This window comes from Hyla sarda, chromosome 1 (assembly GCF_029499605.1).
Source record: "Hyla sarda isolate aHylSar1 chromosome 1, aHylSar1.hap1, whole genome shotgun sequence".
Classification (NCBI taxonomy): Eukaryota; Metazoa; Chordata; class Amphibia; order Anura; family Hylidae; genus Hyla; species Hyla sarda.
Window position 1 is genome coordinate 231,967,848 of NC_079189.1, and position 23,944 is coordinate 231,991,791.

At 43.4% G+C, this 23,944-nt stretch overlaps 1 protein-coding gene across 1 annotated transcript in view; it reads right to left on the reverse strand.

Annotated features, from left to right (window-relative positions):
- CFAP299 (cilia and flagella associated protein 299) overlaps positions 1–23,944 on the reverse strand; it is a 534,640-nt gene that overhangs the window by 355,360 nt on the left and 155,336 nt on the right. Inside the window, exon 4 of the mRNA XM_056568944.1 lies at positions 4,100–4,190. Within this exon, the coding sequence (XP_056424919.1) occupies positions 4,100–4,190 (91 nt within the window). The remainder of the gene's footprint in view (positions 1–4,099; positions 4,191–23,944) is intronic.

The following is a 23,944-nucleotide window of genomic DNA, read 5'->3' on the forward strand; positions in this document are numbered from 1 at the left end:
ACTCCAGGTCTGGGAGGACTTCCCTCAGGAGACCATCCGCCACCTCATTAGGAGCATGCCCAGGCATTGCAGGAAGGTCATACGGGCACGTGGGGGCCACACACACTACTGAGCCTCCTTTTTACTTGTTTTAAGGACATTACATCAAAGTTGGATCAGCCTGTAGTGGGGTTTTCCACTTTGATTATGAGTGTGACTCCATATCCAGACCTCCATGGATTGATAAATTTGATTTCCATTGATCATTTTTGTGTGATTTTGTTGTCAGCACATTCAACTATGTAAAGACGAAAGTATTTCATACAATTAGCTAATTCATTCAGATCTAGGATATGTTATTTTAGAGTTCCCTTTATTTTTTTGAGCAGTGTAGTATTGCGCTTTGGTGGCAACACCCATAGACATATGTCACTTAGATAATTATACCAATAGAACTTTGTTTATTATTTGAATGGAAAGTAATTTATCTTTTCTCCACAGTTATGGTATATATATATATATAGATATATATATATATATATATATATGCTCTTACTCTTTCTGGTAAGTAGCAACCCCATTAGATTTCTCAGAAATCCTTAATAGACTGTGTTTTGTTGCTTTTTCTTCAGCTCATTTGTTCTTGTGCCACTCGGTAACACCACCATCTGGCATGGAAAAATCTTCCAATTTGTCTCCTTTTCTTTCTCTTTTGAAGGAGTAATATTTGTTGATGTTTTCCAGATTGTATACTATAAATCTTGATCACAACTTTTCCACATTTTTCTGCAGATACTTTTATGATATCATGGTCATAATTATTACTAAATTCAAGTGAGCCAAGGAAACATTTAACTGCCATGAAATAGAAACAGTTTGTCAAGTGAGACAAACAAATTCTTGATTCAGTATTTTCTGTGAATATACTTCTTTGATTTTCCTAAGTTCAGCATTTCTAAGAGCTCATTTTACACTCCACCCTGAGATATTACGGGAGGAGATTACATCTGTAGTGGGCTATGCAACTAGTGACTACAATGCAAAGTAATGACAGTAAAGAGCCACACTGAGGGTTATTGTCAACACCCTTTAGTATGCTTACTATGAACAAACTGTATCAAAGGGGTATTTTATTGACTTATCTCCAAGATAGGTCTTTAATATCAAGTCAGTGGGGTACCAGCACATGGCTATTTGCCAGTGCCATTGTGCCAGCATATGCAAAGAACAGAGCTAAAGACAGATCCCTCCTCCTTATAGTGGCCAATTGAAGAGAATAGCAATGGGAAAACAATACACTAGCAAGGCCACAACAGCATGGACAGAGTCATCTTATTCTAGCTGGGTGTTGGTACCCCTACGATTAGATGTTCATTACTTATTTTAAGGACAGAAAGTAGTCTAGCATCCAAGTGGTGTGAATTCTTTTTACAACAACCATATGGTACAAGTGACATTTTGACCATTACATAGCTGGGCCACCTTCTTATTTTGCTGGAAGCACTATATCCAGTCAGATTTCCATGTATCCCTGTGCTGACTGAGTGGTGTGGTTTCTGAATCTACATTATATTTCAATCTTGAGGATAGGTCTTCAATAAATTTAGCCTGGCAAACCACTCTAAAGGGTTGTCTCAAATGTCTTCCAATTGTAGCAGTGCATGCAAGGATCACTGGGTAGAATGGCCCACTGGACACAAGAGCCCACTGTAGGCAGGGCTATTAAATTCAGTAAATGTCAAGTTATGCAGAATATTTTTAAGCAAATTTATAAATCTTTCATGCTATATGCATATCAGACCGAATGTCTAGTTGACATGTAAGCTTCAATGCAAATACAAATGAGTTCCTAACATGTAATATATTGGTCAGTATTGAGTTCTGAGCTCCATTAAATAACAGTGTGTTATAAAATATTGAGTAATTATGAATAAAGCAAAACGTGCAATTTTTCATGTTATTTGGTATTTCATGATGATAAAAGGGAACATTATGAAAAGTTTTAAAACCTTGAGGAATTAATATACTCTATTTGCTCATTTGCGCCCTCCCAGACTTTCGGGTATCACTGAACCACCTAACTATTTTTAAATGTGTTTGGTCAGAAGGACATGATTTCATGTGATAAAATGCTTGAGTGCGGAATTCTGGGAATTGAGGACGCTAAACTAAATCTGACGTAACTCCAATGCCACATAAGAGGAAAGACAAATTATTAACTTAGGCAATAGAGCAGATATATGCTTCATGAAAATAAACGCAGAACGTATGCATCTCTATGCAAATATTGATTCAGCAATACATCCATAATTTATGGATGAAAGGAACTATAAGACATACCTATCACTTTCCCATAACGTTATGTCAGGCTTACTTTGGTGCTTTCCATGAATGTTCTTTCATTACACATACCATTTAACATCTATCAGAAGTCTAAAACACACTTCACTGCTATCAGACGTGCCTTTACCTTACAACCTTTCAGAAGAGCCCTTAGTGTCACATCCAATAGTCAGAACATTATGTCAGAGGAGAATGGTTTCACAGATTCAGCTTACATGTGAGTTGTCTGAGCTGATCAGAGTGTTTTCTGTCACACAAATCTAACATAATGGCTGTCTGGCATTTACCGACATAAAATAACATCAGCAACACATTTTATTAACAAATACTCCCTAAAGCCAGAATTCATTTTGAAGCAAATATTACTAACTAGAGTTTAGTTATTACTTTTACCTCCTAAGCATGGAGTTCTCAGTGCTGATATACTGCACATTGTTTCTTACAAAAAATACTAATTGTTTATTGCAAATGCTAAAATAATTAATATGTGGTATTTCAGCAAGCTTTCGTAATTAAAACATTTCTAAATTAATAACATTACTCTGTCTATTTCTTGTAGTGTGGTTTTTAGTCTCTAACTTTTTAATTATATTTGGTTTTTGATACATTTATTTTGCTTAAAAATGGAACAGCCCCTGCAATGAAGTCCATAATATTAAAAGGAATATGGATGGGTTGTCTTATGAGATATGAGCCTAAACAAGTTACACAAAATCAAGGTAAAATCTACTCTTTCTCCTGGCTTTAGATCCAATATTGTCCTACTCTGTCCACTATTATCTGAAGTATTAAAAATGTACTTATGCTCAGGGTGCAGTTGAATAGAAAAAAAATTATATTTATCCTACTCATTCCACCGCACTCTGCCCCTCAGAGCAGTCCCTGCTGGAAGCACTTTCTCGTGTCAACGACAGCACAAAGACATTCCTACTCAGTTTTTTAGTTGCCCTTGTGGTATCCTACCTCAGTGGAAACGGTTCCTGTGTTCACACTGACACAAGAAAGTGCTTGCAGCAGGCACCGATGAGGCACAGCAGGCAAATAAGCTTACCTTTTATCTATTTACGGTAACTGTGCATAGTTAGATCAAAACTAATATAGAGTATATTAGAGATAGAGTGTAATTGTTTAAAATCAAATTGTTGTAATGTCAAAATGTCCAAAATGAAAATCTACATCCAAATGTTTATGTAGATGATTGTTAATTTATGAAAATAACATTTGTAAACAATACAAGACCATCTCTTCTCACTTTAGCAGTTTTGCGCCACAAAAAAATAACTTAGAACAACTTTATCATTTCCTGTGCCAGTCCAGAGTGGCAAAATTGCACTAATTGTTTTCACAATTGTTTTCTCCACAAGAAAAGTCAGAGTTTGTGCATCATTCTTGCACAAAGAATGTGCTCAATTTTGCCACTCAGGGAAGGATAAATTCCTTGCTCAGTGTTTAGCCAAATAACTGTACAGACTTATTCTTTTTTTGTTTAAGAAGTGAATTAAATAATGAATAATTAGATGTATGATTCACGATCTCGTAAAGTTTCAACTGAAAAACAATTCAATATTGGGAGTTATGAAATGGGTTATATATATATATATATATATATATATATATATATATATATAGTAAATATATTGTACATATGTTAAGAAAAAAACAACCATCTGTCTAATTCTCGGATGAACGTTCTGAAATTAATTCTCTACTCAGCGAAGTGTGACTGCAGAATGACCTACTGCACAGTGCGCCAATGAATCCAGTCTAGTGTACTCACTGTCATCTTCCCATTGCGATTTGCCTCCTCCCTTATGGATAATTCTTTTAGGAAGTTATCTTTCAATTCTTTTCCTGCACTTGACAAAATCCTGAAAAATAGAAGTGTTGAATCATAAGTATGTCTTTACAGATGACATAAACATATTAATAAAGCCAGAGGTTGAAGACACAGCACCTTTCATTGCAATAGTCTTTATTCTAGGGTCAGTATAGGGGCTCAGGCCTATCCAGTGGCACACAAAGGCCTCGATTTACTAAATAGAACATTTGTAAGGTTTTTGACTTATATTAAGGAAATTCAAATTTTTTCCCAAAGATGTATTATTTGTTTATGTCAGATTTTGCACCAAGACTGACCAAGCAGTTTAAAAAACCTCACAGTAAATGAAAAGTACAGACAAATTAATTATGTCACGCCAACTGTCCCATATTGTCCTATAATGGTCCAGATTTACGATTGTAAACCCAACCTGCTTTTGTTAGGTTTCACACCAAAACATGATGCACAAAAATCTAACAAACCTGAAAAGGGGGCGTGGTTGGCCAAAACAGGTTTTGTCAACAAAAAAAGGTGCATGTTCTCACAACCCAGCCTATTGACTATGAAATTTACACAAAATTCTGTGAATAAATGGCTGAAAATTCCCACCAAGAAAAAGCTGGTCAGAACTTTTCTGACTGTGAATCCCCAAAGAAAATAGAGTAAAATCATTTAAGTCTGAAAAAAATTCCACACTAAGGGTATGTTCACACTACGGAATTCCCGCGGTGTGAACTTAACATTAGTGTGAATGGGTCTCTGCGAGACCCGTTCACACTGTGGAATTTCAGCGGCAGACAATTCCGCCGCTGAAATTGTTCCGCACAGATAAAGAACATGTTCATTCTTTGCGCGGAAGTCCACGAGCACTGCATAGCCGCCAACGGTGATGGCGCAGTGCCGCGCGGTCCTACCGCCGCCGCCGGCTGCCAGTCTGAATCTCCGCTCACTGAATTCAGCAAGCGGAGATTCCGTTCACACTCTGTAGTGTGAACATACCCTTATAAAAGCCCATCAAGTAGACTGTTAGTAAATCTGATGGAATATATAAACAAAACCTAATATGTAGCAACTTTGAAAACATGATAATTCTAGTAATTTGGGCCATAGTCTCTATACCATGGACTCATAGGCACTGCATGTTCTGCTGTATCATGCCTCGTAACAGAACTGTATTTAGAGATAATCTGCAATAGGAGCAATGATACTTGAGAAGAATATCCCACAATATAGGATTCAATGAAGCAAGCGATGATTTAATAGCCTAAAGATTTCTATAGCTGCTTATACAAAGCTGTATTATGACATCTTTAATCTCCTGGATTTGCCCTAGTCAGCTGTGAAAGTTTATATTGTGAAGAGTAAGCATCTAGGAGAAACAACAGTTCAGGCATGAAATGGTAGACCGCTCAATCTCAGTGGGGCTGCTGAGTGCTGATGCAAATACATAAAAAAAATATCTATCCTTTGTTACACCTCTCACTACAGATTTCCAAACTACCTCCGGAAGTGGTAAAAACACAATAACTGTGCCTCAGAAGCTTTATAAGATACATTTCGTTGCGGAGCCAGTGCGCCCTTAATTAGTAATTACACCTGCACCTCCCATCACTCCCTGACAGATATTTGTTGCCTGTGCCTGAGAGAAAGCTTTCCTTTGCCTTGCCTTTCCATGTTTCTGACTCCATTGTTCCATGACCTGACCGTGCTCCTGTGCCGCCTGCCTATAGACCTCCTGCTACGTTCCTGACTTTGCACCTGTGCCACCAGTCCTGACCTTCAGCTATCCTGAAAACGACTTGCTGTAACCCTGTGTCCTGTGCCTCGTATTCCCTCAGCCACCTGTGTGGTTCAGTCATGCCAGGGGTAACAACCTGGGTGCCGCCTGCCGCAGCAAGACCCCCCGCTTTGCGGTGGGCTCTGGTGAAAACCAGCGGCACCTTAGACTCTGCTCCCTGGTATGGCCCTCATCATCAGCCACACAGGTCCAACGGATCCACTACTACCCTGTGTGCTAAAGCTTATTGCTGTGACTCTAACAGTAAGATCCGGCCATGGATCCTGCTGAGGTACCTCTGCCTGAAGTTATGGATCTTTCCTCTGTCATGGTTCTACAGTCACTGTCAGGTGCAACAACTGAGTCAATTGTCTGCCATAATGCAACAGCTTCTAGCCGTGCAGCAGCAACAGCAGCAGCAGCTGCAACCTGCTCCTGTCTCTCCACCAGTTCCTGCAGTTCCTTCCAGATCCAAGCTTTGTTTACCCTTACCCGCCAAGTATGAAGGTGATCCAAAGTTGTGTAGAGGCTTCATGACACAGTGTTCCATGCATCTGGAGCTCATGGCGGATCAGTTCCCAATGGAACAAGTTGGCGTTTGTGGTTAGTCTGAGCTACTCCTTTCTGGGATCGTAATGATCCGGATTCCTCTAACCTGCTGGCCTTCCTAGCTTAATTCTGTAGTGTATTTGAAGAACCCAGACAAGCTTCCTCAGCCGAGACGGCTCTTCTGAACCTCAGCCAAGGGAATTCTTCTGTTGGCGACTACGCAGTTCAATTCCGCACTCTTGCCTCTGAATTGACCTGGAACAACAAAACCTTGTTTGCTACATTTAAAAAAGGACTGTCCAGTAAAATTAAGGATGCTCTTACTGTATGAGATCCTCCTTCTACCCTATGTGAGCTAATACATTTAGCCACTCGGATTGGTGTGTTTGACAGGAAGAACTTTGTATGGAAAGAGAATCTGCCCGAACATGACGATTTCCTCGCTTGGCCCCCGTGTTCCAATGTCCACCTGTACAATCTTCTTTGCCTCTTGCTGAAGAGGCTATGCAAGTGGACCGCTCTTGCTTAACGCAGCTGGAAAGATCTCGACGACTCAATGAGAATTTGTGCCTATATTGTGCCAGTCCGGAGCACTTTCTCAAAGACTGTTCTATACATCCTCAGCGTTCGGGAAGCGCTCGCACCTAGGACACGTGGGAGAGGCGTCCCTATGTGTGAATACTACCTCTCCTCGTTTGACCATACCAGTTCAAGTCTATATTTCTGCCAAGACTTCGTTCTTCGTTCTGCATTTTTGGACTCAGGTTCTGCTGGCGACTTCATAGATGCCTCCTTGGTCCATAAACATCGTCTTCCTGTGACTGTGCTAAGCCCTTGGATATTTCCTCTGTTAATGGACAAAATCCGAACTGAATGGTGCTATTCCGCAGTTGGAGTCCTGCATAAGGAAAACATTGAGTTCTATGTGCTTTCACATTGTACTTCGGAGCTTCTGCTCAGTCTTCCATGGCTTCATCGTCACTCTCCTAAAATTGACTGGAAATCTTGTGAAATCACTTGCTGGGGACAGTTTTGCCAAAATCACTGTCTTGTGCCAATCCAGTCTAAAGCTGTCTCTTCTCCGCCTCCAATGCCTGGTCTGCCTCTTCCATATCAAGACTATTCTGACGTTTTCGGCAAAAAGCAGGCCGAAACTCTTCCACCACATTGTCTTTACGATTGTTCGATTGACTTGCAGCCTGGAACCATGCCTCCTCGAGGAATAATCTATGCATTATCTGTTCCAGAGACAAAAGCCATGGCAAAATACATCCAAGAAAACCTCCAAAAGGGATTTATTCGAAAGTCCTCCTCTCCTGCCGGAGCAGGATTCTTCTTTGTGGGAAAGAAGGATGATTCTCTCCGTCCATGTATTAACTACAGGGGTCTTAACAAGATCACGATCAAAAATTGTTATCCTCTTCCTCTAATCTCTGAACTTTTTGATCATCTACGGAGAGCCAAGGTCTTCCCAAAGTTGGATTTGCGGGGAGCATATAATCTTATCCATATCAGCAAAGGAGACGAATGGAAGATGGCCTTCATTACCTGAGATGAACATTTTGAGTATCTAGATGCCTTTTGGACTATGTAATGCCCCAGCTGTCTTTCAAGAATTTGTCATTGATATCTTTCGAGATCTCCTCTACACCTGTGTTGTCGTATATATGGACAACATTCTGATCTTCTCACCTAATCTGGAGGAGCATCGCTCACAAGTCTGTCTGATTCTTCAGCACCTCTGGGAGAATCATCTTTAAGCTGAGCTGGAGAAATTCTTATTCGAGAAATCTTGTCTTCCGTTTTTTAGTTACATTATTTCTCACCAAGGTCTAAGGATGAATCCTGACAAACTGACTGTGATATTAGATTAGCCTCGCCCTACTCAACTCCGTGCTATTCAACACTTTATGGGATTTGCCAATTATTATCGTCAGTTCATCCCACATTTCTCTTCCTTGGTCGCTCTGATTATGGCTCTCACTAAGAAGTGCTCCAACCCAAGTCTTGGTCTCCTGAGGCCGTAGAGGCCTTTTCTAATTTAAAATTGGCATTTGCCTCTGCTCCCGTGCTTTCAAGACCTGATACTGAGAAACCCTTTGCTTTGGAGGTAGATGCTTCATCCGTAGAAGCTGGTGCCGTTCTTACCCAGAGAAACTCTAAGGGCAAAATTGTAACCTGTGAAAGCCTGCAGAAAGGAACTACTCTATCGGAGATCGAGAACTCCTTGCTATCAAGCTTGCCTTTGAAGAGAGGCGATTTATTAGAAGGTTCTTCTCATCCAGTCAGCATCAATTCAGACCATAAAAATCTTCTTTATCTCCAGAGATTGGACCCTAGCCAGGCTAGATGGTCTCTTTTCTTTTCCAAAGTTAATTTCTTCATTCATTTCCACCCTGCTAACAAGAACGTAAGAGCCGATGCTCTTTCCAGGTCCTCCGATGTCATAGGAATGGACTCCACGCCAAGGCATATTATTTCTCCAGAGTGATTGATCTCAGCAGCTCCCGTTTGTACCTGTTAAACTGATACGTCAAGTCTTGAAATGGGGACACTCTTCTTTGCTGGTTGGTCACCCTGGAATACGAAAGACACTTCAACTAATCTCCCGGCATTACTGGTGGCCGCATCTTGAACGCAATGTCTCCGATTTTGTCCGTTCCTGTGTTACCTGTGCCCATGACAAAACTCCTCGGCAGAAACCAGCAGGACTCTTAAAGCCATTGTCCATTACGGAAACTCCCTGGTCTCACATAGCTATGGACTTTATTACCGATCTGCCACCTTCCTGTAATAATACGGTCATCTGGGTGGTGGTTGATCGATTCTCCAAGAAGGAAGGCTCATTTCATTCCATTACCAGGTCTTCCATCTGTTCCACAGCTGGCGAAACATTTTCTTCAACAAATTTTTTGCCTACATGGTCTTCCTACATGGTCTTACAGGACTTCACCTCCATCTGTCAACAGACTCAGGATTCTCTGTCTTTAGCCTCCTCTTTTATGAAAGTCCAGGCAGATAAGAAAAGAAGACCTCCTCTGTCCTTCTCTTCCAGTGATAAAGTTTTATAATCCACCAGATACATCCGTTTCAATATTCCCAGTCACAAGATGGGACCTCATTTCCTGGGTCTGTTCAAAGTCTTGCAAAGAATTAATCAGTTTTTTTTATAAACTCTGATTGCTATCTTCTCTTTTTCTTTTCATGTGTCTCTCCTCAAGCCTTTTGTCATCAACCGGTTTTCTCAAAAGAATTTTCTTCCTATGCCTTTCTCTGGTTCTTCAGATGTCTATGAAGTCAAGGAGATTTTAGCCTCAAAGACCGTGGAGACAATTCTTCTTGTTTGACTGGAAGAGATTTGGTCCAGAAGAGAGATCTTGGGAGCCGTAGGAGAACATCCTGGACCGTAATCTGTAAACCATGACCTCAAAAAGAGGGGGAGACCAAAGGGGGGGGGTACTGTTATGTTCTGCGCTCTGGCCAGAGATGTTGGCCCTGAGCACTTTGCTTCTCCTCCCTCCTTAGCTGATGGGGTTGGTATTCACATCACGGGGCACGCCTGTATACAAATCGTAACTCACTTCCATAACGCTTCACACTCGGAGCCTCCAGTGCTGCGGAGAGCTCACAAGGGTGGGTGCGGAATGAAAGATTGCGGGGGTCCACAGCAGCGGGATCCTCGTGATCAAACATCTTAGGGCTGGATAACCCCTTTAAGTGATCTGCTGCTAAGATCTTGGTGCAAGATACCACAAGACACTTAAAAGGTCTTATGGATCCTATTTTGGGGGATCAGTTTTGACTTCTGCTCTATAAGGCTTCACACTTGTGGAGAGCCTACATTTCACATTGGGGTCCAGGATTTTTTACTTAGTCCTCTGCCTATACATACTAAAGAATGACTCTCATATTCTGAAAGACTCAGAATCTAATCTAATCTTATAACTAGCCTATGGTTATCCTATGTAGATCGGCATAGCGGGAGAACAGTATGCTAATGTACACTGAAACATACCCAAGGTGGATCTACTACATTTAGTCAGTTTCTAGTTGACAGTCACTACATTTTTTTTTAACTAAATGGACCTGGCACAGATATGTTATGGTATATGTCAACATAAATTTCTGCTACAGTGCCAATATTTATCCTGAATGTAGGCTACTTATCAGGTGTAAAGGAAACCTAAGCATACTCAGTTATTAGATTTCCAGGTTATCATAACACTATTTGATCAGTTGGAATAAGAAATCAATTGTTATATGACTTTATGATATTTGCTTATTTTCCTAAAATGTACTCTGTAGGTCTACCTGCAGTACTCTACCTCCTACCAGACAGTCTAAAATGTGTATTAAACTGATACAAGGAGATTGCCCACTTTATTACCACATTTGACATTTTTAATACTGAACGATTTTGTTCTATGTTTGTGACTGTTAACTTGAATCTCTGCCACGGTTATCACTGCAGTTGGCTTCCAGTGGAAAGTACACACCTGACTAAACATTAGCACTAATATTTAAACCAGCTAACTGAGAGCTCACCGACTTTCAGTTACTGTTGAATATATTTAATAGGCACAAAACTTAGGCACATTAAATAGTATATTGTACAGTAGCACTATATGTTCTGTATGCAATGTCTTCCATGTCAACCAAAGCAATGTTTTTCTTTAGTTATGCAATTGTTACGCTGAGCGCTCCGGGTCCCCGCTCCTCCCCGGAGCGCTCACAGCGTTCTCTTATTCACAGCGCCCCGGTCAGACCTGCCGACCGGGTGCGCTGCGATAATGTTCCCAGCCGGGATGCGATTCGCGATGCGGGACGCGCCCGCTCGCGATGCGCATCCCGATTCACTTACCAGACCCGTTCCCCGTCTGTGCTGTCCCGGCACGCGCGGCCCCGCTCCTTAGGGCACGCGCGCGCCGGGTCTTTGTGATTTAAAGGGCCGGTGCGCCACTGATTGGCGCATGAGGTTTTAATCAGTACCTTCACCTGTGCACTTCCCTACTTATACCTCACTTCCCCTGCACTCCCTCGCCGGATCTTGTTGCCATTGTGCCGGTGAAAGCGTTTCCTTGTGTGTTCCTAGCCTGTGTTCCAGACCTCCTGCCGTTGCCCCACGGTGGTCACCCAGAAGTCGCAACAGATAGCGCAACAAGGCCACCAGCTGTCGCAACTGACCGTGATGCTACAGCAGCTACTACCACAGCTTCAACAATCATCTCCTCCGCCAGCTCCTGCACCTCCTCCGCAGCGAGTGGCCGCTTCCAGCCTCCGATTATCTTTGCCGGACAAATTTGATGGGGACTCTAAATTTTGCCGTGGTTTTCTTTCGCAATGTTCCCTGCATTTGGAGATGATGTCGGACCAGTTTCACACTGAAAGGTCAAAGGTGGCTTTCGTAGTCAGCCTTCTGTCTGGGAAAGCCCTGTCATGGGCCACACCGCTCTGGGACCGCAATTATCCTGTCACTGCCTCTGTACACTCTTTCTTCACGGAGATTTGAAGTGCCTTTGAGGAACCTGCCCGAGCCTCTTCTGCCGAGACTGCCCTGCTGAACCTGGTCCAGGGTAATTCTTCTGTTGGCGAGTACGCCATCCAATTCCGTGCTCTCGCCTCCGAATTGTCCTGGAATAACGAGGCCCTCTGCGCGACCTTTAAAAAAGGCCTATCCAGTAACATCAAAGATGTGCTGGCCGCACGAGAAATCCCTGCTAACCTGCATGAACTTATTCATCTTGCCACCCGCATTGACATGCGTTTTTCCGAAAGGCGTCAGGAGCTCCGCCAAGATATGGACTTTGTTCGCACGAGGCGGTTTCTCTCCCCGGCTCCTCTCTCCTCTGGTCCACTGCAATCTGTTCCTGTGCCTTCCGCCGTGGAGGTCATGCAAGTTGACCGGTCTCGCTTGACATCTCAAGAGAGGACACGACGCCGCATGGAGAACCATTGCCTGTACTGTGCCAGTACCGAACATTTCTTGAAGGATTGTCCTATCCGACCTCCACGCCAGGAAAGACGCACGCTGACTCCGCACAAAGGTGAGATAGCTCTTGATGTGAACTCTGCTTCTCCACGTCTTACTGTGCCTGTGCGGATTTCTTCTTCTACTTTCTCCTTCTCAGCTATGGCCTTCTTGGATTCCGTATCTGCAGGAAATTTTATTTTGGCCTCTTTCATCAACAGGTTCAACATCCCGGTGACCAGTCTCGCCAGCCCCCTCTACATTGCCTCTGTTAATAATGAAAGATTGGACTGTACTGTGCGTTACCGCACGGAACCCCTCTTAATGTGCATCGGACCCCATCACGAAAAAATTGAATTTCTGGTCCTCTCTAACTGCACTTCAGAAATTCTTCTTGGATTACCGTGGCTTCAACGCCATTCCCCAACCCTCGATTGGACCACCGGGGAAATCAAGAACTGGGGTACTTCTTGCCACAAGGACTGTCTTAAGCCTGCTCCCTGTACTGTCAGTCAAGACCCTGTGGTTCCCCCGTTATCTGGTCTCCCCAAGGCCTATCTGGATTATGCTGATGTTTTTTGCAAAAAACAAGCAGAGACTTTGCCTCCTCACAGGCCTTATGACTGTCCTATTGACCTCCTCCCTGGTACTACTCCACCCCGGGGCAGAATCTATCCTCTGTCTGCTCCGGAAACTCAAGCCATGTCGGAGTACATCCAAGAGAATTTAAAAAAGGGGTTTATCCGCAAGTCCTCCTCCCCTGCCGGAGCTGGATTTTTTTTCATTTCCAAAAAAGACGGCCCCCTACGCCCTTGCATTGATTACCGCGGACTTAATAAAATCACTGTAAAAAACCGCTATCCCCTACCTCTTATCTCGGAACTCTTTGACCGCCTGCGAGGCGCCCACATCTTTACCAAGCTGGACTTAAGAGGTGCATATAATCTCATTCGCATCAGGGAGGGGGACGAGTGGAAGACCGCATTTAACACCAGAGATGGACACTTTGAATATCTGGTTATGCCCTTTGGCCTTTGCAACGCCCCTGCCGTCTTCCAAGACTTTGTAAATTAAATTTTTCGTGATCTTCTATATACCTGTGTTGTGGTTTACCTAGACGATATTCTGATTGTTTCTGCTAACCTAGAAGAACACCGCCAGCATGTCTGCATGGTTCTTCAGAGACTTCGGGACAATCAATTATATGCCAAAATGGAAAACTGTCTCTTTGAATGTCAATCTCTTCCCTTCCTAGGATACTTAGTCTCTGGCCAGGGACTACAAATGGACCCAGATAAACTATCAGCCGTATTGGATTGGCCACGCCCCTCCGGACTCCGTGCTATCCAACGTTTTTTGGGGTTTGACAATTATTACAGACAATTTATTCCGCACTTTTCCACTATTGTGGCTCCTATCATGGCTCTAACCAAGAAAAACGCCAACCCTAAGTCCTGGCCTCCTCAAGCAGAAGACGCATTCAATCATCTCAAGACTGCCTTTTCTTCTGCTCCCGTACTCTCCAGACCTGATCCATCTAAACCCTTCTCATTGGAGGTAGACGCCTCCTCGGTAGGAGCTGGAGCAGTACTCCTACAAAAAAATTCTTCCGGGCATGCTGTTACTTGTGGTTTCTTTTCTAGGACCTTCTCTTCGGCGGAGAAAAACTACTCCATTGGTGATCGAGAACTACTGGCCATAAAATTGTCGCTTGAGGAATGGAGGCACCTGCTGGAGGGATCCAAATATCCAGTTATTATATACACTGACCACAAGAATCTCTCTTATCTTCAGTCTGCCCAACGGCTGAACCTTCGCCAGGCTAGGTGGTCGTTGTTCTTTGCCCGTTTTAACTTTGAAATTCATTTTCGCCCTGCTGACAAGAACATTAGGGCCGATGCCCTCTCTCGTTCATCGGATGCCTCTGAAGTGGAAGCTTCCCTGCAAGACATTATTCCTCCGGACTGTCTGATTTCCACTTCTCCAGCTTCCATCAGACAAACTCCTCCAGGGAAGACCTTCGTCTCTCCACGCCAGCGCCTTAGGATTCTCAAGTGGGGACACTCCTCACACCTCGCAGGCCATGCTTGCATCAAAAAATCCATCCAGCTCATCTCTCGATTTTATTGGTGGCCTACCCTGGAAGCTGATGTTGTTGATTTTGTGCGGACTTGTACTGTCTGTGCCCGGGACAAGACCCCTCACCAGAAGCCTGCTGGTCTCCTCCATCCTCTGCCTGTTCCTGAACAACCATGGTCTCAGATTGGTATGGACTTTATTACTGACTTACCTTTATCCCATGGCAACACAGTTGTTTGGGTGGTCGTTGATCGATTCTCCAAGATGGCACATTTTATCCCTCTTCCAGGTCTTCCTTCTGCGCCTCAGTTGGCGAAGCAATTTTTTATACACATTTTTCGCCTTCACGGGCTGCCCACGCATATCGTCTCGGATAGAGGCGTTCAATTTGTGTCTAAATTCTGGAGGGCCCTCTGTAATCAGCTCAAAATCAAATTAAACTTCTCATCTTCTTATCATCCCCAATCCAATGGGCAAGTAGAAAGAATTAATCAGGTTCTGGGTGACTATTTGCAACATTTTGTTTCCTCCCGCCAGGATGACTGGGCGGATCTTCTACCATGGGCCGAATTCTCGTACAATTTCAGAGTCTCCTAATCCTCTGTTAAATCCCCATTCTTCGTGGTGTACGGCCGTCACCCTCTTCCCCCCTCCCCACTCCCATGCCCTCTGGTTTGCCCGCTGTTGATGAAGTGACTCGGAACATCTCCACCATATGGAAAGAGACTCAAAATTCTCTCTTACAGGCTTCATCCCAGATGAATAAACATGCCGATAGGAAAAGAAGAATTCCCCCCATTTTTTCTCCCGGAGACAAAGTATGGCTCTCCGCCAAGTATGTCCGCTTTCGTGTCCCCAGTTATAAACTGGGACCACGTTATCTTGGTCCTTTCAAAATCAAGTGCCAGATCAACCCTGTCTCTTATAAACTCCTTCTTCCTCCTTCTCTCCGTATTCCCAATGCTTTCCATGTCTCTCTCCTTAAACCACTCATCCTTAACCGCTTCTCTCCCAAAGTTGTTTCTCCCACTCCAGTATCCGGGTCCTCTGACGTTTTTTCGGTGAAGGAAATTCTGGCATCCAAGACGGTCAAAGGTAAAAAATTATTTTTGGTTGATTGGGAGAATTGCGGCCCAGAGGAGAGATCATGGGAACCTGAGGACAACATCCTGGACAAGAGTCTTATCCTCAGGTTCTCAGGTTCCAAAAAGAGGGGGAGACCCAAGGGGGGGGGGGGTACTGTTACGCCGAGTGCTCCGGGTCCCCGCTCCTCCCCGGAGCGCTCACAGCGTTCTCTTATTCACAGCGCTGCGATAATGTTCCCAGCCGGGATGCGATTCGCGATGCGGGACACGCCCGCTCGCGATGCGCATCCCGATTCACTTACCAGACCCGTTCCCCGTCTGTGCTGTCAGTGGCGCATGAGGTTTTAATCAGTACCTTCACCTGTGCACTTCCCTACTTATACCTCACTTCCCCTGCACTCCCTCGCCGGATCTTGTTGCCATTGTGCCGGTGAAAGCGTTTCCTTGTGTGTTCCTAGCCTGTGTTCCAGACCTCCTGCCGTTGCCCCTAACTACGATCCTTGCTGCCTGCCCTGACCTTCTGCTACGTCCGACCTTGCTCTTGTCTACTCCGTTGTACCGCGCTTATCTCAGCAGTCAGAGAGGTTGAGCCGTTGCCGGTGGATACGACCTGGTTGCTACCGCCACTGCAAGACCATCCCGCTTTGCGGCGGGCTCTGGTGAATACCAGTAGCAACTTAGAACCGGTCCACCGACACGGTCCACGCCAATACCTCTCTGGCACAGAGGATCCACCTCCAGCCAGCCGAATCGTGACAGCAATGCAATGTCTTCCATGTCAACCAATGCAATTTTTTTCTTTAGTTAAAAGGACCATCTCCCAAAGAAAACACCTTTATATAAAACAAAAAATGTAATCTAAAATGAAAGCTATGTTTTGGAAATTACTATATCTTTTCTTTGGTTTAAATGCTGAATGTTGAGGTAGTGGTGACATGGATTTTACCTATGGAATTGCGTAGATAAAATCGGCAGCAGATTACAGTAGAAGGGCACAGTAGGTGGGGGAGATTTTACAGACCTCATCCTCATCTCTTATGTTTTGTATATATTTCAGTGTAGCAGGGGTGAATTCTATATTGAATCCCTGGTAAAATCAATAGAAAAATCTGCACGTAACATTGTGGAAAATATCCACTGCCTATGCACATAACCTTACCATACATAGTCAAATAACATTTCAATAGAGGTGCCTAAAGAACAATGATATGCCATTATTATAAACCACAAAAACCATTATGATATACAACACAGTGATTAAATACCAGTGCCATGCAAAGGTTTTGAAACCACACAGTGTTTAAATAATATCAATAAAGATAGTAGTTCCCAAATAAAAGGTTCTAAGAAAAAGTCATCTAACAACATGTGGACAGTATAGGACTAATAGCACAGCTCAATAAAGACATGTGGTAGTCACAGGTATTGGGTACCTAGCCATCTAAAGAGGTCCATTCAGCATCGGCTGCTATTGTACACAGACTTGGCCTGCTGAGGGGTGTTGGCTGGATGCTTGTCTGCCTATAAATTATCACATTGTTTTAGTAACAGTTTCTAAGAATGGAAAAATGAGTTAAAATGACAGCAGTGAACAAATAAAGAGTGAATAAAATATAATAGAATTTGTACATAAAGTTGAAAGCTTTGTTTGTTTGTTTTTTGTATAAAGAATTTATATCATGCATCTAAATGAATTGTTCACTCTAAATTAGAGAATTTATATGGTAACCTCTTGGTTTTGCACCATTCTGTATGAATAATGCTTATCTCATCACCGTGATACTTGTCAAAAGGTGAAATATAGATGATTTATTTAGGGGTTGGAATCAGCAAAAGTTGCATAACATAAGGATCTTTGTCAAGGGCTAAATTATGACTGCAAGACAACTGTGTCATGGCAACTCCAAAACAGTGTAGGGTTTCCCCACTATACAGAGGTTAGTAACTAACAAGTGGTACATAAAGGACAACCAGTAAACTGACATGATCACAAATGCCCAAGGCTGACTGGTGAATGAAGGAATTAAAAGCTAGTTTGATGTTATAGAAGAGCTACTGTAAAATAAACTGCTGAAAAGTGCTGGCAGTGACAGAAAGGTTTCAGAATACAAAGACCATCACAATGCTACGCATATAGGGCTGCACTGCCACATACCAGTCAGAGTGAACTGTGCCGACTTCCAAAAGTGGTCACATGAACATCATTACCAGATACAGTGCAAGAATAAGGACTAATCTGATAAATCACATTGCCTTTGCATTGTGTGGATGCCTAGATGTGTGTGCTTTTACTTGCGGAACAGATGGCATCATGATGCACTATGGGAAAAAGACAAGCTGCAGGAAAAAGACAAGGCAGTGTGATGCTCTGGGCAATAAGCCACTGGTAAACCTTGGATTCTGATATGTGGATATTACTTTGACAAACAGCACCTACCTAAACATTGTTTCACATCACGCACACCAGTATTCCATTCATTCTAAATGAGGATTTAGAGCATTGTCGAGCTTAGCCTCATCATGTGAGAAACAGGTTAACTTGTTGAGATGGGAATACCCCTTTAAAACCTTCATGGCAATGGTATTCCCTATTCTTTCAGCAGGATAAAGTGACCAGCCAAACTGCAAAAAATTGTCCAGGAATAGTTCAAAGGGGTACTCCACCCCTAGACATCTTAGCCCCTAGACCCCCGCGATCTCTCCTGCAGCACCTCCGTTCCTCAGCAGCAGGAATCGAGGATTGCTCCGTGGCTGATGATGGGCGATACAGGGGACGGAGTATCGTGACATCACAGCTCCACCACCTTGTGATGTCACGTCCCACCCCCTCAATGTAAGTCTATGGGTGGGAGTGTGGCAGCACATGCCCCTTCCCATAGACTTGCATTGAGGGGGTGGGGCATGATGTAACTACAGGCGGAGCCGTGACATCATGACATTCCATCTCCTGCATCACCCATTATCAGGCATGGAGCGATCCTCGCTCCGTGCAGCTGAGGAACGGGGGTGCTGCAGGAGAGATCGCGGGGGTCCCCAGCGGCAGGATTCCTGTGATCAGACATCTTAACCCCTGTCTTTTGGATAGAGGATAAGATGTCTAGGGGCAGAGTATCTCTTTAAGGAACATGAAAAGAGTTCAAGATGTTGACTTTGCCTTCAAATTTCCCATATCTCTCTCATTAACCATCTGTGGGATGTGCTTGAAAAACAATTCTTATCCATGGAGGACCATTTAACAACATATTTTACGCAATGGAGTCCATGCCTCGATAGATCATAGCTGTTCTGCTGACATAATGTTATTGCTCACATACTGGACAAAAAGTCTTAGATTTTGGCGATATATGACAGGCTATTTAGGGCTTACGGTACTGTACAGTATATGTATTTTGTTGTTTTAATTGTAAATTAATGGAGTATTTCTTAAATGTTATAAAGGTAGGTTGTAGGCCACAAGGATAAAGTACAGTGATCCCTCAACTTACAATGGCCACAACATACCATAGTTTCAACATAGAGCACAAATCGTATCAGCTCACCCTCTTGACCAGCGCACAGACCCGGCGTGGACCTCACCCGAATGATGAACAGAAAGAGATAGTCCAGCTCTTGACTCGGGAACAGGATGAACTTATTCAGCCAGGATAGACATACAGGTACAGAAAGTTTTTGTGACGCATTTTGGCTTGTGTCACCAAGCCTTAGTTAATGGTCTTTTCTGGACCATTGTAACATGAAACCAGACTCAACATACAATGCTACGGACAGTCAAGAAAATGTGTCAATGGCTGGAAGAACTGACCAATTAGAATGGGCATTCACTGGTAAAACCCCTGTACTCCTGATGTGCATGCACTGTCTGGCTGTCTGGTAGCGCCCCCTACAGTACAGGGAGGTACATGTTCTGTACTACTCTTTACCTGTGCCAGGCATAGCTGCTCATGGTGAGGGTGGCTCCATGTTACTTTTTTGTGGACTGTACAAGACCCTGAAGAAGCTCCTGTCACCTACATAGACCGTGATTTACAGCTTTCAGCAGGTCTTCATTACTTCTTTCATGTAAGGACTTACATGTGTTAGTTATCTACTTATTTTTCTTTAATCCTCTATTATTGAAGGACATTTTGATGGCTTCAGAACCAATTACCAGGTTTCCAGGTTATGGTCTCAACATACAATGGTTTCAACATACAATGGTCGTTCTGGAACCAATTAATATTGCAACTTGAGGGATCACTGTACATAAAATAACTGATCTACTAGAAAATGCTGGTCCTGTATGGGGGGAGGGGGGGGGATGTCAAAGATTATTCATCTAAATTGTTATTTAGCCCCAAAAAATCTGAATATAAAACTGAAACATGTTGATGAAATCAGAAACAATACTAAAACATTGGAGTCTGGGCAAATTCAGTAAAAATTGTGTTTTCATGTTATTGGGAACTAATATTGAGATGCTGTACAGTAAAAGTGATTATAAAAAAAGAGATTAAACTAAAGAGTAAAAATACATGCTGAGCAGTTTAACAGGATTTTAGATTTTCTCTCTTGCGTGAGGTTAAGGTTAGGAGTTGATAATCCCAGCACTAATAATAGCAATGGATTTCACACGGGTGATAAAGTGAGCTCTTCTGGTAAACTGGAATCTTACCAAAAAATACAGTATTTAAAAATAAATAAGACTAAGAAAACAAACTGAAAAACAGAAGGGACTATAGTTGTATGTCAACATAAAAGCGTCCATGAATAGAAAAAAATAAACGTAAAAGTAACTACAAGGTCAAAGTACTGATGTATTATTAACCTAAGGCAATAAATCTTGCTTTATCTGGATTAATGCAAACACTTGGTTCCAAGAATAACAGCCTAAGGAGTGTTAATAAGAATGTTGGTTTTAAAGATAGCAACAAAACAGAATGTGGTTATTGGTTATTGTGGGGGTCAATGATGATTTATGCCAAAGATAACAAAAATATAAGTATACCGTAAATTGAAAAATCTGAAAGACAAAACCCATACGAGTCACCACAAACAATAAATTTTAAGAAAAAAGAAATCACACAATTATATAAAAAAAATCACTCATTTGTGAAAAAAAAAAAAATAGGCAACAAGGTTAGGTTAGGAGGGCTTAAGGAAACCAAAAATCCCCTTACTCCAGCAATTTGGAACACATAAAGTCTTCCTAAAACAGAGGGTATTAATGCTCACTTCCAGTACATAGTCATGAAACAAGGAAATCCTCATTTGGGAACTGTAAAGGAATAATTAGTATGGTTTTGCCCACTTTCCCAGATGATTCATTTCCTTGTTGTCTGTTTTAAGAAGATCTAGTTTTTGTGTTAAAACCCTTAACCAGTTGGGGACAAAGGGCGTAAGCATACGACCTTGCGTCCTGGTACTTAAGGATGAAGGGCGTATCCATACGCCCGTGGGAATTGCGGTCCCCGCCGCGTGCCGGGCGGAGACCAGACCGGGGTGACTGCTGATATCTATCAGCAGGCACCCCGTGCAAATGCCCAGGGGGGTCATTAGACCCCCCCATGTCGGCGATCGGCTCCAATCGCAAGTGAATTCACACTTGCGGTTTGCGCCGATTCTGGGTCAATACGGGTCTATGGTGACCCGGAATAGAAGGGGGATAGCGGTTGTCTAAGACAACTACGATCCCCCTACAGCGATAGGAGTGAGGTGGCAGGGGTGCCACCCCTCCTATCTCTGCTATTGGTGATCTAGACGCGACCACCAATAGCAGATAAGGGGCAGAAGGGTTTACTTTCGTTTTCCCCATCCTGCCCACCCACAATAGGCGGGGCAGGATGGGGAAAACGACGGGGACCAAATGCCGAAGGTCCACTTACCCCTCCGGAGGCTGCGGGCTACGGTGATCGGCGGGCGGCGTGCAGCAGAAGAGGACGGCTCCCTGGATCCTACGGAAGCCGGTAAGCTGCCTAGCAACATCTGGAGGGCTACAGTCTGAGACTGTAGCCCTCCAGATGTTGCAAAACTACAACTCCCAGCATGCCCAGACAGCTGTTTGGGCATGCTGGAATATGTAGTTTTGCAACAGCTGGAGGGCTGCATTTTGAGACCACTATATAGTGGTCTCTAAACTGTATCCCTCCACATCTTGCAAAACTACAACTCCTAGCATGCTCAAACAGCTCTTTTCTGTCTGGACATGCTGGGATTTGTAGTTTTGCAACATCTGAAGGGTCACAGTTTGGAAATCACTGGGCAGTGGTCTATAAACTGTAGCCCTCCAGATGTTGCAAAACTGCAAATCCCAGCATGCTGAAACAGCAAACAGCTGTCTCACCATGCTGGGAGTTGTAATTGTGTAACCTCCAGCTGTTGCATAACTACATCTCCCAGCATGCCCTTCGGCGATTAGTACATGCTGGGAGTTGTAGTTTTGCAACAGCTGGAGGCACACTGGTTGGAAAATACTGTTAGGTAACAGAACCTAACTAAAGGTTTTCCAACCAGTGTGCCTCCAGCTGTTGCAAAAGTACAACTCCCAGCATGCACGGTATGTCAGTACATGCTGGGAGTTGTAGTTTTGCAACAGCTGGAGGCACACTGGTTGGAAAATACTGTTAGGTAACAGAACCTAACTGAAGGTTATCCAACCAGTGTGCCTCCAGCTGTTGCAAAAGTACAACTCCCAGCATGCACTGTCAGTGCATGCTGGGAGTTGTGGTTTTGAAACAGCTGGATGTTTGTCCCCCCATGTGAACGTACAGGGTACATTCACACGGGCAGGTTTACAGTAAGTTTCCCGCTTCAAGTTTGGTCAGCGGCAAATTTTTCGCCGCAGTGCAAACTCCTAGCGGGAAACTCACCCTAACACGCCAGTGTGAACGTACCCTAAAAACACTACACTACCACATAATAAAGAGTAAAACACTACATATACACCCCCTTACACTGTCCCCCCCCAATAAAAATGAAAAACGTATTGTACGGCAGGGTTTCCAAAACGGAGCCTCCAGCTGTTGCAAAACAACAACTTCCAGCATTTCTGGACAGCCACTGACTGTCCAGGCATTCTAGGAGTTAAGCAACAGCTGGAGGCACCCTGTTTGGGAATCACTGGTGTAGAATACCCCTATGTCCACCCCTATGCAATTCCTAATTTAGGCCCCAAAATTAGTAACGCAATTTCTCCTGAGTACGGAATTACCCCATATGTGGGCGTAAAACGCTCTGCGGGCAAAACAACGCTCAGGAGTGAGAGCGCACCATGTATATTTGAGGCCTAACTTCGTGATTTGCACAGGGGTGGCTGATTTTACAGTGGTTCTGACATAAACGCAAAAACATAAATACCCACATGTGACCCCATTTTGGAAACTACACCCCCCACGGAACGTAACAAGGGGTATAGTGAGCACTTACACCCCACAGGTGTTTGACAAATTTTCATTAAAATTGGATGGGAAAATGAAAAAAAAAAATGTTTTCACCAAAATGCTGGTGTTACCCTACATTTTTCATTTTCACAAGGGAAAATAGGAAAAAAGCCCCCCAAAATTTGTAACCCCATTTCCTCTGAGTAAGAACATACCCCATATGTGGATGTAAAGTGCTCGGCAGGCGCACTACAATGCTCAGAAGAGAAGCAGCGCCATTGGGATTTTGAAGAGAAAAGTTGTCCGGAATTGAAGGCCACATGAGTTTACAAAGCACCCATAGTGCCAGAACAGTGGACCCCCCCACATGTGACCCCATTTTGGAAACTACACCCCTCGTGTAATGTAATAAAGGGTACAGTGAGCATTTACGCCCCACATGTGTCTGACAGATTTTTGGAATAGTGGTCCGTGAAAATGAAAAATTTTATTTTTCATTTGCACAGTCCACTGTTCCAAAGATCTGTTAAACGCCAGTGGGGTGTAAATACTCACTGCACCCCTTATTAAATTCTGTGAGGGGTGTAGTTTCCAAAATGGGGTCACATGTGGGGGCTGTTCTGGCACCACAGTGGGCTTTGTAAACGCACACGGCCCCTGACTACCATTCCAAACAAATTGTCTTTCCAAAAGCTCAATGGCGCTCCTCCTCTTCTGTGCATTGTATTTCGCCCGCAGAGCATTTTACGTCCTAACAAGAGATATTTCCATACTCAGAAGAGATGGGTTACAAATTTTGGGGGGCATTCTCTCCCATAACCCTTTGTAAAAATTGTAAATTTGGGGAATAAACTGCACTTTAGTGAAAACATTTTTTTTTCATTTACACATCCGATTTTAACGAAAAGTCACTGGACCCCTTGTTATGTGCCTTGAGGGGTGTAGTTTCCAAAATGGTATTCCATGTGAGGTTTTCTGCTGTTCTGGCAC